Source organism: Brassica rapa, chromosome A03 (genome assembly GCF_000309985.2).
Source record: "Brassica rapa cultivar Chiifu-401-42 chromosome A03, CAAS_Brap_v3.01, whole genome shotgun sequence".
NCBI lineage: Eukaryota > Viridiplantae > Streptophyta > Magnoliopsida > Brassicales > Brassicaceae > Brassica > Brassica rapa.
The window spans coordinates 28,263,699-28,280,190 of NC_024797.2; the positions used below are offsets into that span (position 1 = coordinate 28,263,699).

The following is a 16,492-nucleotide window of genomic DNA, read 5'->3' on the forward strand; positions in this document are numbered from 1 at the left end:
AGCTAAAGCATATATAAAAAGATTGCGTGTCGATCTGCAAGAGAATGTAACTGAGAAGATATTGTTGGTAGACGTGAAGAACCTCTAGAACATCAATGAGAAAGCAACTCCAACTCCGATGTCGTTCCAAAACAGAACTTCAAAGGAGAAAAAGGGTGGGACGGAGATCGAAAACCAACCTCAAACTAACTTAAAACACTAGAACCTATCAACATAAGAAAAAAAAGCAAGAAATAAACTAGGTAAGGAGCAATGCCAGGTTCTGGAACCACTAGACACTGACCGAACTAAGTCTCGATGGCGGAAAGTTTTTTTTTTTTTTTTAAAAGTTAAATATAGTGCAAGATCTGCCTATAAAATAAGTTAAATTTTCATCTCTCCATTGTGTATAGCAGCAAACTTTTGGTTTATTACATCCTAATATTTGATACACACTATTTGCTAGCCAAATTCTATAATTGATTATTAGCTGAATATAATATTTTTGTTAGTTACTTAGTCGCTTAGTCATCATGCCAATTTCTCTAAAAATATGACATCGTCCCACTTTATTTGTTTCCCTCAATATACGTAACCGCAACCCACGTATACGTCCGTAACTACGTTAGCTTTACACATAGGGTAAAAAAGGAACACGATGAGCCAAAAAAAAAAGAACACGATGAGCCAACACAAGAACCTGCCAATTTTCCTATATATATATGAAGCATTTAACTTCAGTATCATAACTTCATAAAATTCCTCATCTTATTTTGAAACTTTGTCCAAAAAGGCAACACGATGAGCCAACACACGAACCTGTTGCTTCCTTTATTTGAAACAGACCAAGATAAAGAAGTTGAACGAAAGACCGAGAAGCTGACGCTAAACGGTGGTGGTAGTGTCTGGAGGTTCAAAGGAAACGGGGCGGCCAAAGAAGCGGCAAGTGTCTCAATAAAAAGTGTCCTATCCAGGTTATTCGAGAACTGCAGCAAAGATGTCAAAAAGACCATTTTGCCCCTGGGTCACGGTGATCCGTCCGTCTACCCTTGCTTCAAGACTTCCGTTGATGCTGAGGAAGCCGTTTCTGAGTCCCTACGATCTGGCGCCGCCAACTCCTACGCCCCCGGGGTTGGTATTTTACCGGCCAGGAGGTACTTAAGTAGTCACTAATTAATTGTTATGTTATGCATATGCTTCATTTTAAAAACTTTAGTGGCTTAGAAATCTAGTTATCTTGTTATTGGTCGGCTGGTTGGGTAATACAGCAAAGAAAACATGCTAATAGAAACATTTTTAAAACTATATTAATGTGGTAGAAAATCTATCAATTCGAAAAATAGTGTGAAGTGTAAAATGTCAATGAAGAACGACTTGAAATTATATATGAAGTCTTATATACGATTCAAAAGCTTTATGGCTGCAACTGGAATGCATTTTTTTGGAATAAAAACTTCCAGAATGCTTGATTCATGTGCATTCCAAAAAACATTTACCAGCTACAACTAAAAAATGAAATGTGTATTCCATTTCATTCCATAACATTCCATACCATTCCAAAAAAAAAAAAAATATTATTTGAAAAATCATTCCAAATCAAAAACGTTTTGGAATAAGTAGAATGCTGATTCCCTTCCATTAAATTCCAGAAATTATAATTCATATCATTCCATATATTCCTTTTAGTTGCTAACAGTTACACCTAACTTTATGAGATATTACACTTTTATGAGGTATTACTCTATGCATGCTATACATTTTCGAAACTATACATAACCTTTACACCTATTTTAATACTCCTATTAATTTAGGGCGGTGGCAAATTATTTGAACCGGGACCTTCCGCATGAATTAAAATCAGACGATATATTTATTACGGTCGGGTGTTGCCAAGGGATAGAGACCATAATTCATGTTCTGTCCTGTCCCAAGTCGAATATCTTGCTCCCCAGTCTTATCTATCCTCTCTACTATAGTCACGCTATATATAGCCAAGTCGAGATTCGCAAGTATGATCTCCTCCCTGACCAAGACTGGGAGATCGATCTCCAAGGCATTGAAGCCATTGCAGATGATAACACAATCGCTATGGTGATAGCTAACCCTCACAACCCATGTGGAAATGTGTACACATATCAGCATCTAAAGAAGGTGAAATACCTTTAAGTTAATATTCTTTTTAACTTCACTCTTTTTCTTTGTCAACTGCCCATTTGGCGAACCAAAATTTGCCAATTTCACTCTTATTTATGTTACATTTGTTGATGTATAGAGGTCGGCTTACTATGAGAGCCAACACATATGGACCTCCCCGGGTCCAACTCTAATTAAGTACAATCATTTTAAACCCCTTATTTCTTACAACATATATTATATCAGATTTGACCCAAAAAGATATTATATCAGATTTAGATTTTAACCACATTCTGTTACCAGTTATTATATTACATGTCTTTGTTCAAAACAATATCTGATAATTATTTTAAAATTTCAGATTTGTTTTTATAAATTTTTTGAAAAGTTAATTATAGAAAGTTACCCAAGAACCCCTAATAATATTTGAGTTGTCCTGAGTATAGGTTGCTGAGATGGCGAAGAAGCTAGGGATAATGGTTATTTCTGATGAAGTTTATAAGCACACAATATATGGAGAGAATCCATTTGTCCCGATGGGGATATTCGCATCGATTGTTCCTGTGGTTACACTCGGATCCGTTTCCAAGGGGTGGCTCGTCCCTGGCTGGAGAATAGGTTGGATGGCGATGCATGATCCAAATAATGTTTTCAAAACCACTGGGGTAGGGTTTTTAGTTTTGGATCATACTTTGATACTTAGTTAATATATCTTCCTCTTGGACGTGATATAATAAACGTTGTAGATATGTGACAGTTTAAACATGTAACCATATCTTTTTGTCATTAAGGTCGTTGAATCCATCAAGGACCTTCTTAACATAAGTCCAGATCCATCGACAATTCTACAGGTTTGTACTCTCAGTTTTATATTAGAATACACCAAAAAAACATGTGCAATGAACAGAGCCGGACCTGAAATTCTGGGGACCTATCCAAAACAAAAAATATATTTAATTTTTATTTTTTTAAAGATATTTTTTTTGAAAAAAAAATAACTGAAAATTATTTTTTAAAATAAAATATTTTTTGTTTACTTAAAACTTTAAAAGAACATTTTAGTCTATTAAAAATATTTTTATATAACTATAATTTTTAAAATATGTTTTTAATCATTTTTGTATATTTTACATTAAACATTTATATATTTAGCATATACAAAAAATATTTTTTTTTTTTAAAAAGGGTCCCACAAAAATGGGGACCCCATTCAAATGTTTCACAAGCATGGGGTCAGCCCGGCTCTAGCAATGAGTTAAAGATAAAATGTAAAAGAACTAGTGTGTTTCTTTTTTGAAAAATAAAGAACTAATGTGTTCCTCTGTATAATTGATAGGTTGCACTTCCAAATATCTTGGAGAAGACAAAGAAAGATTTCTTTGATAAGAAAAACTTGACACTTAGGCAAAATGTAGACATGATGTTCGATGCCCTCAAGGAGGTTCCTTGCCTTGTTTGCCCTAAGAAACCTGAGTCGTGTGCTTACTTAGTGGTACCAATTTCTTTTTATACTTCCATATTTTTTTTATCTAAACATTCTGAATAATCTTTATAAGTATATACCATAATATGCAAGGTCGCTAATACTATTTCCCTAACCATTAAATCTTCTAAGGTTCTTAGCACACTTTTATAATTTTGATAGTACTTTTTGTAACCAAAATATCAGAGTATAAATTATGAATGGCACATACATCAAATCCTATGTAAAAAAGTGTCACTACTCACTAGTGACAATCTAATTTGTATATATGGCAGACAAAAATGGACCTATCACTATTGGAGGACATCACAGACGATGTTGATTTCTGCATGAAGCTGGCCCGAGAGGAGAATCTCGTCCTTTTACCAGGTCAGCATCATAATTCACGTCATCTAAGATTTTGAAGTAATTATAATGTTTTTTAATAAGTAGAAAATCATGAGAGAGATGGGCTGATCTGGAATCTAAATGCAGGAGAGGCATTAGGCAAGAAGAATTGGGTGAGAATCTCGATAGGAGTAGAGAGATCAATGCTAGAAGACGCTTTCGCGAGGCTCAAAAGCTTCGTCGGTCGCCATGTCAAATCAGAAACGACTTAAGAAGTCAGCTTCATTGTCGGAAACCTGGGACTCTATCTTTCTACTGTTTTTGTATTTCTCTGTTCAATAATTTCTCGACAATGTTCGAGACTTTGGATTATTGTGTGTGTTGTGTGTGTGTGTGTGTGGGCGCGTATGTGTACGCAGCTATGCTTGTCCAGTTGTCGGCTAGAAGGTCGTTTTAATAAGTGGAGTCGAGTCAAAAACATCATGGCTCGAGCTTAATTACCATCTTGGATTTGATATATGACGAGTTGAGAATAAATAATATTTAACGATAAAACCTTTTACTCCTTCAAATAATTTTAAGAGTTTTTCCGCATATTAAAATAAAATAATAAGTATTTATAATTAATTATATTATATTAACAATTAAATACATTTTTTAATACATACCAATAAATAAAATAAATTTATAATAAAATATTTTAATAATTCATTAATACTACTTCCCGAAAGTAAGATCTTTTAAAACTTTTTTTTGTTTCAAAAAATATATTTTCTATATTAAATTTATTGAAAAATGTATGATAAAGTAATATATAAATTAAATTATAAACATTTATTAAATTTTTAATAAGCGTAAATATTCTAGAAAATCTTATTTTCGGAAAATGAATGATTATAAATTAATAAAAATATTTTACTTTTGGAACCAATAAAAAAGTAAAAATATTAAAGTTGTAAAGTAGGTGATAATTAAATATCAAACCACAATAGGACACGTGACAGGTCCATCATACACCGCAAAGCAGGCGATAACTTCTCTCGTCCGTCTTGGGAGAGAGCGAAGGAAGGCATCGTCGTCGTCGTCGTCTCTTTATAAACCCTAAAAAGTACATAGATTCCACCATTAGGGCGAACGCGAAAATCTAAAATTAGAGAGCGATGGCGAGTACAGCAGCTGCGACGGGAACGACGACGGCGAAGAGAAAACCTGTTTTTGTGAAGGTTGAGCAGCTGAAGCCTGGAACGACCGGTCACACATTGACGGTCAAGGTCGTTGACGCCAATCCTGTGGTTCCGGCTGCGAGGAAGGCTCGTCCGGGGGGCTCTATGGGTCGTCCGTCTCAGCCGAGTCGAATCGCTGAGTGTCTCATCGGAGACGAAACGGGGTGTATTCTCTTCACTGCTCGTAACGATCAAGGTTAGTCACAGTACTTAGTCTTTTTCTTACATGATGTGGAAATGGTATTGTCTTATTGATAAAGTCTTATCCTTTTGGTTCTCTAATGCATCAATGTCTATTTGAGAAAGTATTGTGACAAACTGGTAATGTGATGTCGATTTTTGGACATATATTGCAAAAAAAGCTCTCATCTTGTCTGAAAATGGTAACGGAATTACAGTGAAGACCAGTACAGGACTAATGTTTGTTTCAATTTGGTGTTTGTGTATTTGACGGAAGTTGTAGAATGTATTTTATCTTTGTGATTAGTAATGGTGAAACTTGTTTGGTCAGATGTTGAGCTTAATGTTGTACATGATTCAAAAACTTCCATACCTGTTATTGTGGCTTATTGATTAGCCTGGTTCGTTTTTGTGTGTATAGTTGATCTGATGAAGCCAGGGGAGACAGTGATACTGCGCAATTCGAGGATAGACATGTTCAAGGGTACAATGAGGCTAGGGGTTGATAAATGGGGACGCATCGAAGCTACTGAACCTGCATCTTTCACAGTCAAAGAGGATAACAATCTCTCTCTTGTTGAATACGAACTGATTAACGTTACTGATCAGTGAATGTCGTTTTATGCTAGTGTTTGGTTCTGATTCTTCTACCGTTAATGTCTTTTGATTTAGATGATGAAGCTTTTGTACGACTGGTTCAGATATGCCTGTTTTTGTAGGAATGCTTTCTTTTTTTTACCTTAATACATGATGCCAGAATCTCGCTTATTGAGTCAATGGCAATGGTATTGTTCCCTTGAATGTGTTGATGTTGTGTTAAAAGACCATTGAGAGCTTTTTTTAATGCTCACCAATCTTTGAAGTCAAACTAAGAACTTCACGAAAGAGATATGAACCTGAAATGGGCGTAACTTATAATAGCATAGAGAGTCTTACAACACAGCAAAAATGTTCCACGTTCCTATCACAAGCCCTCATGTTTCAATACCAACAAAGGAAACAAGAACAAAACGAGATAGAAAACTAGATTCACTCCACTTCTTTGATGATCCTTCTTGTCCGATGAGATTCAGTGACAACTGTTCCTGGGGCACTATGAGCTTTCCTACGGTCATCTTTCCTTCTCTTCGCATCGTTCATGGCTCTGCTTTCCGCTTTTGCTTTGTATATAGGTTTCGGCAAGTGCCTGTGTCTGTAATTTCACATCAACCAAAAACGTTAATGTTTTAGTCTTTTGACAAAATCTCCAAAGTTGGAAGCCATTTTTATCTGTGTGATCATGTACCTGACAATACGCTTGATCTCAGGAAGATGCTTGTACCGATTCTTCACCGCCTCATTGTACTCATGCTTCTTCTGCTCCCTTGGAAGAATCTGCAAACACCAATCAACATATGAGAATTTGCCATTTTCAATTTGTTTAAAACAAGCTTAATGCTACAGATTCTTACAACTCCTAGTTGCTCTGATGCTTTGGCCTTCCACAGCCTGAGATTAGTGTCATCACTGCCCGATATAACATAGGTAGCATCACTGCTATACTTGACACAGAATACTCTACAAGAGACAAAAAAGTAAACAAACGCATTATTATATTAAAAACGTTTACAATAAGTTAACAAAAGTGGTTCACCAGGGTACCTCTGCATCCTCTTCGTATGGTATATTTCCCTGCTGTGTCCTCCATTGTATGGGAAGATTCTCACGGATCGATCATACGAACCGGTAACGAATTCACGACCAGTTGGTGAAAAATCAATATCCATCCTGGAAAAGATGATTAAAATTGATAAATCATAATGCATTATGATAATCACACGTTGAATATTTGACATGGGGTTTTATCATTCTTACACAGCAGAAACATGATCTTTATGCACGCACTTTGCTTCTTCATTCTTTCTACCATCAAAGCTATAGCAATTGCCATCTTCATTTGCCTATTCAGTTTCATCAATTAAGACATAAGCCAAGGACAAATGCTGATTCCTCCAGTTTGATAAATTCATCAGAGAAATTTTCATTCTATGATTATCACTTACAGCTGTGAAGTTCATAGGCTCCATAGGGTTCCATGCAATTGAATTTGTTTTGGTCTGCCAAAGGAACAAGCAATTGTTAAGTTTGAAGAGTAAGAAAAAAATGCTTTTACATATGAAGAGAATGAGTGAAGCGAGTTTCAACTATATACCCTCATGAGAATTTTCCTCGCTGCAGAAGACATGCGGATATCATAAATGGATATGTGGTTATCGCTGCAAGAAGAAGAGAAACCATCTTACAGTGTTAGAGAAAGCTATGGAATGTCTACAACAGATAGTCTTACACAAGTTTAAGGTAGAAAGTATATATACCCAGAAGATGTCGCCAATATATCAGGCTCTCCAGGATTAAACCGGACAGATATTACAGAGTGACTTCCAGACGTGAAACTCTGGACTGGCTGAGACCTATTATGATTCCATATATCAAGTTGAGCTCCGGCTGTAGCAAAAAGATCTCCTTCAAACTGATGATCAACAGCCCTAGAAGTGAAAGAAAGCTAAATAGCTCAAGTTTTGTGGACATAAAGAATAATAAGAAATGGAATGAAGATGGTAAAAAGCTTACAATAACGCATTCTTGCAGGTATAGACCGCAGATGGCTGGGACAAAAAGAAGCTTGTTGTTAAGATAAAAAAACAATACAAGAGAATACAAGGGTTATAAGAAAAAACAAACAATGAACCACCTCAGTAGATTTTTCAGATGAGAGGTCAGAGTCTTCAAGCGAAGGACGAGGAACACTCCACAAACGAACACTGCACAAATCCATTCATCTTTAGTCTCGGTCAAGGACTAAAAAGGTTTTTAAATTCATATATATATATCTTACTTGCAATCAGTTCCGCAAGAAACCAAAACATTGCCATCGGTTGATACTGTAAGACCACGCACAGCACCTAGATGACCAGGAAACTGGCAAACCGTACGCCTGCTCGTTCCAAGGCACGGAACATATAATTAGTAAAACGAGACACTAAATAAACTTCACACTAGTTCAAGAGAATAGAGAAGATCTCAACCTCGTAGCGATATCCCAAAGGCGAATATCTGCAAAGAAGAAACATATAATAAGTTTCAGCTTAAAAAGAGTATAAGCATCACATAGATTTCAACACTGATAACAAACAGAATCCGAACTTTGAGCTAAATCCTAATGCGTTAAGGCCATTATTAAATACATATACATTCTCCTTTTGGTCATATCACTATCAAAGTATGCATTGAAGTTATAAACTTGGAGAAAACAGGAGCTGGAAACTTATACCTCCATCCATAGAAGCGGAGAAGATACCCTTCAAGTAATTAGGGTTCTTAGCCATACACGAGATTCCATCGCGATGCCCATCCATTGCTCCTACGAACGGCCTTGCAAATATCTACAAAGCAAAACCCACAAGCAAAGTTGAAAGCTTTCGAATCAAAACTAATCAGAAGCAAAACAAAAAGAAGCAAAGATCGAAAAGCTTGATGATGGCAAAACCTTCTCAAGTTTGGCAGCTGTAAGTGCCCTCTGATACTCAACCGCCTTCTCCATGGGTCGGAGACTCGGGTCGAAGTTGTGAAACACCCTCTGAACCCAAACCCAAGTTTGATTAGGTCATGGAGGGGGAGAGTATAAACTGAATCACAAATTTACCTGAAGGTCCTGACTTCTTTCTCGAGTGAACTCATCAACCGATCTCGATATAGTCTTGATCCTCATTGTTTACGACTACGAAAGCTCACGGCGGAGAGTAACGGTGAAAGAGAGAGAGAATGTGAGCTAAAGATATTTGGTTGCAGACAGGAAAAACCCTAGAGATTGAGAGGTTTTTGAGAGGTGATGAAGCTTGTATTGTTGTGCTTAGATGGGCTGATAAATTATTATTTAAGCCCAAATAAGGTTTGCTAATTGGGCCGTATACAGTTTTCTTGGATAGTATTTGTTATTTCTTACAAAATAACTCATTATGTGATTTTCTTTGTTTTAAAATAGTTCATATCTTGAAAGTCAATAAATGATATATTCAACTTTAATATGTTTTGATTTTCAGGCAAGAAGTCTAAAAGATGGGTTATACAAAAATAATCATAAAAATACGCATGAGCTTTGACAAAATCTTTGCGTCGTCGGACTTTTACTAGTTTGGTAGCAGTAGTGGCACAAGCATCTCTTACATTAGGTAGGACAAGTCAAGTTCTCATGTTTTGAAATTTGAATATCAAAGGACACAATTAAAAAAAAAGGAAAAAGTTGAATTAATTAATATCAATATAACACTCTCTGAATAGATGCTAATGTGGCTATAAGCCAACATTTTCTATTAAACAAAGATTAACCACTTTTACATCCGTATAATGTGTTATTTATTCAATGTTTCTTCCCCAAGCTAAACTGGTAAGCAGTAGAGTAGTTAATTGGTCCTCTTGCGCGGTAGTTCAATTAGTCAAGTCTTGGCTTCCGCGTTAAGTTTCAAAACTCAAGCTTTGACTTTTAAGAACAAAAGTAAACCTTTGTTTTATAGTTGTGCAAACACATCGGCATCGAAATAATTTATTTGTATGTAATTTATTTTAATATATAGATACATTTGTCTAAAATAATTTAGATCATTGATTTGAAAGAAAAATGTTTTAGTTGTCTCATTAAACTTAATAAATAAGCATATGAATATGATGATAAGAATATCTTGCTTGAGCAGTTTGCATGTTAGATGTTAGCTTTGATAAGGTTTATTTTATAATAGCCGCGTAAATATATATATTTTTAGCACTCTCAATTCAAAATTGTGTATACATCGAGTGTTGTAGAGCGACCCCTTCAAGTCACAATACGTGGTCAACACGCAAATCGTGAGATGGCGCCGGTAAAATCCGACCTAAGTGATGAACTCATTGAGTCATGACCACTTCCTCGTAAAGAAGCATATATATACTCCCTCTCCAACTCTCCTATCCAACATAACCATACCTCCTAATTTTCTTTCTTAACCAAACAAACAAAAATCTTTTATTACCTGACTACTTCGAAGCTCCTCCTTATTCTTTTTACGCAAAGCAGAGAAAGCAAAATAATATGAGGAGAGTTAGTTGGTCTACTATTTTGATCGTGGTGATGATGGTGTCGTTGTTGGTGGTAGAACACGTGGTGGTTCCTGCCGCGGCGGGGAGGGTTCTAATGGAGAAGTCAGGAGACGGAAGAGCGACGGTGATGAGTGTGGAGAAGATGAAGTCGACGGTGGGTTCCTGGTTTCAGCGTCTGGCTTCAGGTCCTAGTCCAAGAGGTCGTGGCCATTAAAACTAGTTTTCTTTTTTCAAGCTGGAGGAGATGGATTAGTGTCGATATAACCAATATGTATACAAAAAAAATATTCAATTCATTTATTTCTTTGTTGTTTGATCTCTAGGGTAAATTCACATATTTAGCCAGTAGAAACCAAACCATCATTTTGACCCCGAAAGTAAATATATCTTACACCATCATTATACATGTACATTACAAGTTCGATTTGAACAAAATTTCCCAAGTCAGAATATTACAACCTAGTTTCGGCCACCCACTAGATCCAGCATATTCTGCTAAGTCGTTTTTAAAATCTTAAGGAATCGGTAACCGTTCTCGACCATTAACGATGACCACGGTACATCCTTACTTTTGTTGGTTGTTAATTTCAATAAGATTGTGTACTCTGCCTTTTGCGAGAGAATTATTTGTGTGGTTGTTGGAAGCGGCTTCAACAAAAAATTATTGTAAACGAGTGAGCCTTGCACGCCAGCCTGCCGGGTCACCTTCCTAACATTTTATATTACATAGCTTTTGCCAAATCATGAGGACAACAAGACGCGTCTGCATGTTAAACAAATTAGAGGCGGAGTGAGAACGAAGCATGAAACTAAAGTTACCGAGCAGTAAACCAAAGAGTAGAACAAGTCGATCTAGAGAATTGAAAATTTGGAAAAAAAATATTATCCAACTTTAGAATGATTTAGTGCACAATAAGCGCGATTCAACAAAAGGAAATTGTAAAAACTAAACCATTTAATGGGAACATAAGCCAATAAACTAAGCACACAAAAAGGATTTCTTGTGCACATAACAACCACATAGCTCTTCCAAATGCTCGTCACTTCAAACTTCGGATTCACTCCTCTCTATAGTCTGGATTTTCTTTCAATATGATGAAACCTTCTAGTATGGGAGACAATGGAATGTACCTGTGACACCAAACGAGAACCAGGATATAGTAGATTGCAAAATGTAAAACAGAGTTTCGTCTAAGAGTAGGAAGCAACATACTTGTCAGTTGCGAGCTCAGCTCTCTCCCCAGCAGCAAGGAGAACTGGTGTTGAGTGGGTTTGGAACCCAGTGATTGTCTTGGGACGACCTGCCTGTCCAACCACATCAACCGCTTGTCCTACTCGCACTGGCACGGAGATGGGCTTCAAGTTCTCATCCACCGTCAGCATCATCCTTGGCTACACACTCAAACCGTTTGTGTTAACATACAAAAAAAATCTATTTAAGAAAGAAGACAGAACATTGAACTCACCTGCATCGCCAGGACGAGGAAGTAGAGCACGTAATGGTATTTCCCCAGTATGATGGATTTCATGTCAAGGCATGCATGCAACAATGTTACTATACCAGCAAGCGCGGTTCTGACCACACAAAAAAAACGACAGAACACATGTTTAGGATTTACAAAAAAATATAACAATCATCTTGGAAAGCAAAGTATTCACACAGTAAATGTTAAAACTTACGGGGATAGCAAGAGCCTCTCAGAGTGGAAGGGGCTGAGAGTTAAGAGACCCTTTCCCATATGCACCAGCCCTTGAGCAATACGCACCTGAATTTACACCTTAACAAATAAGAACTGTGTTTATTCCACGAAATCAAAAAACATAAAATTTAACACATTACACAGAAGAGGAGGCTGGCATCCTTGTAATAATAGCTGGAGAGGTTTCTAAGCATGCCAGCAATCCTTGCATTGTTAGTTCCAGCGCCGATCAAACCAAGGGAAACAATCGCTGACTGTAGAAATCAGATTAAACATTGCAAATTAAGTCAATGAAAAACTACTACACCTGAATCTTGAGTGGCGAAAAAGATAAACTCACCATGGCAACTTCTGAATCTGTGTCATGGCTAAGCCGGCTCAAGGTGTCCATAACAGTCACCTGGAATCAAGGAAACGATTAGAGAGTATTATTAAGAAGTAAAGTAAAATCAGATTTTCTTTAAAAGAAAAGTATATTCACCTTTGGGTTTGAAATACATAGGAGACCAAGTGCCAAAGGCACTGCACGACGAACGTTCTGTTCTCCATATTGCAGCACGCGCTCCAGAGAACGGATGGCCATATCAAGACCCAGTTCTTCAGACATAGCCACCATCGCTAACCCAAGCACGGCTGGACCCTGGTGGATATCACCCTTCTCCAGATGCTCTCCACACTGAGCCAGAAGGTCCTGGACCTTAAGGACATTCCCAGTTCCAGCATACGCACATGAAAGAAGTGTCATATCACAATACTTTCTGATTTTCTCATTGAACGTCTTCGAAACCTCTGCGGTGGCCTCCACACTCTCCTGCTCGATATTGGAACAAGTTTAACACTAACAAAGCGAGAGAAAAAAACAACAAATAATCAAGTGTGCGACTCGTTGTCTACCTGTTTGCCAAGGTACAGAAGTCCAAGTCCTAGAGGCAAGAAGCGAGTGAGGGCTTCACCCAGTTCCGCCTCACTCCGATCCATCAAAGCGAATATGATGGACTGTGCAACCTCTTCGTTACACGAACCAACGTAAATCATCCCTAAACTAAGTGCGGCAAACGCAATCACATCGAGAGGTGCTTTTGCATCGTTTAGTATTGGAGACAAACTGCTTCTTATCTGTCCATATAGTTTAGCAACGTTAGTGTCTCGTCAACAGAATATTCAACGTAAAACTGTTAAGTGGAAACATATCTTCACCTGATCGTTTTGGGAGCCTGCGTATGCAATCCCGAGGCCCATAATAGCACCGATTCGGACAGATGAGTCCTCTTTGTCAATGTATTCTCCAAGAAGGGCCAATGCCTGAGAAAGAAACGTTAGTGAGAATAGTGTATGGCGAGAAATATTGAGCACAAAGAGATCAACTCACAGGATCACAGTCATTCTTAATGCCGCAGTTAACAATCCCAACACCAAGCAGAGCTCCAGCGATGATTGGATTATCATTGGAGTGGAAATATTTGTCGAGGTGAGTGAGTCCAGCGTCCACATCCCACAGTAGAATCATACCCTATCATAGGGAAACAACGACGTCCCGTTTACAATCATCACTTCAAAGATATGAAACACAGTAGCTAGTCAATGAATAAGGATGCATACCAGACTAGCAGCTGCACTGGTCTTGCCATGTTCTTTGTTTTTGAAGAGCCAGTTTCCAGCAGATCCACTGGTCGAGTCTGATGGCACTGTCATCAATTTGTCCTGCAATAAGAGAATATATCAAAAGGACAGCCAAGCTTAGTAATTTTAAATGTGCACAAAATAAGAAAATGAAATCATACCTGGCCAAAACCAGCATTTACAAATGCATTCACAAAAGTGGCAGCCAGATTTTGTCTAGCGGAATCCGCACTTGGGCCAGAGCTAGCCCTGCCATCAAGCAAGTGAGCCTGCAAAATTTCATTAAAAAGATAAGAAACAGATCCTGTGACCAAACCAATAACAGGCCTAATTATGATAAAACTTATATACCTTGTAGATGTCTTCAGGCGTCTTGGCTTCCATGACCTCAATATCCCTTGCAAGCGTCAGATATCCTTCACTTAACTTTGTGTTGTTAACAATATCCTGTAGCATTTCTCTGTCAACGTCGTTTTCAACCATCTCAGGGTCAAGCTCAAAGGTGATGCCCTGCATTGGGGAATAATAAGAGAACAGGATAAACAAGAAAGTGAGTCATCAGATACTGAATCTCTTCAGTGGTGTTAATATTTTAAGCACTTACATGACGTGATATCATGTAGCAGAACTGTTTCTTTCTTAGCAGGTCAGTGCATGAGGTAAACACTTGCTTCACATACTGCAATAACGAAAATATATATCAAGTTAGAAAAATACATCACTTGGAGGATTCTCCAGTTGTCCCCATGGCGTAGAGAGAAGATATTAAGTTATGTATGAAGATTAGAAGCCAGACCTGCATGTTATCAAGAAACAGTGCAATTTGCAAAGCGTTTGGATATTCTTCAAACTTAATGTAGATCATGTAAGCAATATCTAAAACCAGCATGTCGTCCGGTCCTGGAAGGTACCTGAACAAATAGAAAATTACAGTGAGTAATCTAAAACCACAAATTGAGTGTTGCACACTAGTCAGATGAATAAGATGATCATATTTAAATTACTTGGCTGCACTGGTGAGATAGTTGCACGTCCTCCTGAAATTAGTGCGGTCTACATGCTCAAGTAGAAGATCAAGATCCTCAACATCCATTAAGAGGTCAACAGCTTCAGTTTCTGCATTATGCTGCAACAAACAAAACGGAATCCTTCAGAGATAGGAAAACACAAGAGATACAAGTCTCAAGCCTATAAATAAAGGTTTTATTAATTTAAGTACATAACGGAACCAAGAATGTTAGTATGAGAGGGATCTCACCTTCATGTGAAAAGCAACAATTTGCTGCACAAGATCCATTAAGTCTTCAATAGAAGCCTCCTCACCCTGATTTTAACAAAAAAAAAAATAACAAGCATATAACCATCTGTTAGAAGCAATTCAAAATAAAGCAGAAAAACACATTGTCATAATATTCACTAACGGACCGGCAGAGAAAAGCCAAAAAAGAAACTAATCATGACCAATTTGTTTTCTAACCTGACGAACTGTATACTCTTCAGCAATCTCTCCGGCCAAGTTCCTGACATACTCGTGACCCCAAGATCCGATATCACCCTCTGATCCAGTCAACCTATATCCTAAGCTTTCCTGAAAAGAGTATTGCATAACAAAATCAATCAACAAAAACTACCTCAAATTCTAGCAAGAACCACAAAATACAAAACTGCTTAAGGCATATCATAAGACGAAGCACACAGAAAAATATGTTTTTATCCATTCCTACTATAAAAGCACATACCCTTTGACCCTCAGCAGACATGGTCAGTGCCAAGACAGACAGTATATCAGCCAGCAATTTCTGCAGACACATAAAAAGCCATCTTTAATCCATACACAGTAGTAGAATGAGAGAGAAGATGGTAATAATTTCTTGAAATTGTTACCTTGAGATCGGACTCCGCCATATTTTTATGAAACTCCTTAAGAGTTCCATAGTGAGGGCGGAGAAACTTGAGGGGTTTAGGAACCGACGTCATGGAGCTTGTTGAGGCACGGATCTCCTGCCTACAGATAAAAAAAGATTATCTGAGTATTATCAGCTAATTAAATCGAGAATAGGTTAAGAGAAACATGACTTTACCTCATGCTTTCGAGAGCAGCCTTCTGGAGTTCAGGATTAGGGTCTTGGACCCTCTCAACATAGAGCTCCAGGTTCTGCTTTAGTTGCAAGTCCTCTTCAGACTACAAATCACATCAGATGCAAAAACCAAGTCATATAGCAATCACTTTAGCAAGGCTTTCAAAACCAACAAACAGCTTATCAGCTTAACCCTAAATCTCTACATTAGTGCAGAATCTAGAGCTTAATCGTAAATCTCCACTAACTCTGATTATGAACTAACTCTTGCAGCCACGCAAAGAATCAAAGAGAATGAGAAATAGAAGTTACCAGATCTTCCTCTTTCTTATCATCCTTCTTCTTGGGATCCTTGGAAGGAACCTTAATCGTAGCTTCATCTCGCTTCGCACCATCACCAACGCTGTTCGGATCTGGACCTGGAGCCATCTCGATCAAACTAGCACAAGATCAATCTGTAGAATCGTCGGAATTCGAAATCTCGGACCAAATCGAGCAAACCCTAAGACTTTAAAGTGCAAGTTGGAGAAGAAGGATGCTTTTCTTCCGGAACTGAACTGCTGTAATAACGAAACAGATAAGAAGTAAATATACACACTTGCGGGGAAGATTACCCGTCCATCAAGAATTCTATTATGGGCTAGGCCCACTATATAATTG

At 37.6% G+C, this 16,492-nt stretch overlaps 5 protein-coding genes across 5 annotated transcripts; 3 read left to right on the plus strand and 2 right to left on the minus strand.

Moving 5' to 3' along the window:
* The first annotated feature begins 712 nt into the window (after window positions 1–712).
* Window positions 713–4,480, plus strand: LOC103861830 (S-alkyl-thiohydroximate lyase SUR1). Its single transcript, XM_009139534.3, has 7 exons — window positions 713–1,133; window positions 1,791–2,130; window positions 2,559–2,777; window positions 2,904–2,963; window positions 3,449–3,604; window positions 3,871–3,964; window positions 4,070–4,480. The coding sequence occupies exons 1-7, from the start codon at window positions 781–783 to the stop codon at window positions 4,192–4,194; spliced, it is 1,347 nt and encodes a 448-aa protein (XP_009137782.1). The 5' UTR covers window positions 713–780; the 3' UTR covers window positions 4,195–4,480.
* A 507-nt stretch (window positions 4,481–4,987) lies between these two features.
* On the plus strand, window positions 4,988–6,161 carry LOC103861831 (uncharacterized protein At4g28440). Its single transcript, XM_009139535.3, has 2 exons — window positions 4,988–5,341; window positions 5,747–6,161. The coding sequence occupies exons 1-2, from the start codon at window positions 5,083–5,085 to the stop codon at window positions 5,935–5,937; spliced, it is 450 nt and encodes a 149-aa protein (XP_009137783.1). The 5' UTR covers window positions 4,988–5,082; the 3' UTR covers window positions 5,938–6,161.
* Window positions 6,162–6,214: 53 nt separating this feature from the next.
* Window positions 6,215–9,219, minus strand: LOC103861832 (DDB1- and CUL4-associated factor 13). The gene is made up of 15 exons (XM_009139537.3): window positions 9,008–9,219; window positions 8,852–8,941; window positions 8,636–8,747; window positions 8,391–8,418; window positions 8,201–8,299; window positions 8,057–8,126; window positions 7,936–7,970; window positions 7,680–7,850; window positions 7,517–7,580; window positions 7,368–7,421; window positions 7,180–7,265; window positions 6,967–7,092; window positions 6,777–6,882; window positions 6,611–6,699; window positions 6,215–6,517 (listed from the first exon to the last, which is right to left on the minus strand). Exons 1-15 carry the CDS (start codon window positions 9,071–9,073, stop codon window positions 6,355–6,357), a joined length of 1,359 nt encoding a protein of 452 aa, XP_009137785.1. The 5' UTR covers window positions 9,074–9,219; the 3' UTR covers window positions 6,215–6,354.
* Window positions 9,220–9,470: 251 nt separating this feature from the next.
* On the plus strand, window positions 9,471–10,836 carry LOC103861834 (PAMP-induced secreted peptide 1). The gene has a single exon (XM_009139539.3). The coding sequence runs from the start codon at window positions 10,427–10,429 to the stop codon at window positions 10,646–10,648; it is 222 nt and encodes a 73-aa protein (XP_009137787.1). The 5' UTR covers window positions 9,471–10,426; the 3' UTR covers window positions 10,649–10,836.
* A 434-nt stretch (window positions 10,837–11,270) lies between these two features.
* On the minus strand, window positions 11,271–16,407 carry LOC103861833 (26S proteasome non-ATPase regulatory subunit 2 homolog A). The gene is made up of 22 exons (XM_009139538.3): window positions 16,145–16,407; window positions 15,836–15,936; window positions 15,639–15,759; window positions 15,494–15,553; window positions 15,232–15,342; window positions 15,013–15,078; window positions 14,759–14,880; window positions 14,551–14,665; window positions 14,359–14,433; window positions 14,106–14,264; window positions 13,916–14,023; window positions 13,734–13,835; window positions 13,504–13,644; window positions 13,332–13,436; window positions 13,029–13,250; window positions 12,616–12,945; window positions 12,475–12,534; window positions 12,275–12,388; window positions 12,115–12,200; window positions 11,901–12,009; window positions 11,648–11,826; window positions 11,271–11,565 (listed from the first exon to the last, which is right to left on the minus strand). Exons 1-22 carry the CDS (start codon window positions 16,259–16,261, stop codon window positions 11,493–11,495), a joined length of 2,676 nt encoding a protein of 891 aa, XP_009137786.2. The 5' UTR covers window positions 16,262–16,407; the 3' UTR covers window positions 11,271–11,492.
* Window positions 16,408–16,492: the final 85 nt, after the last annotated feature.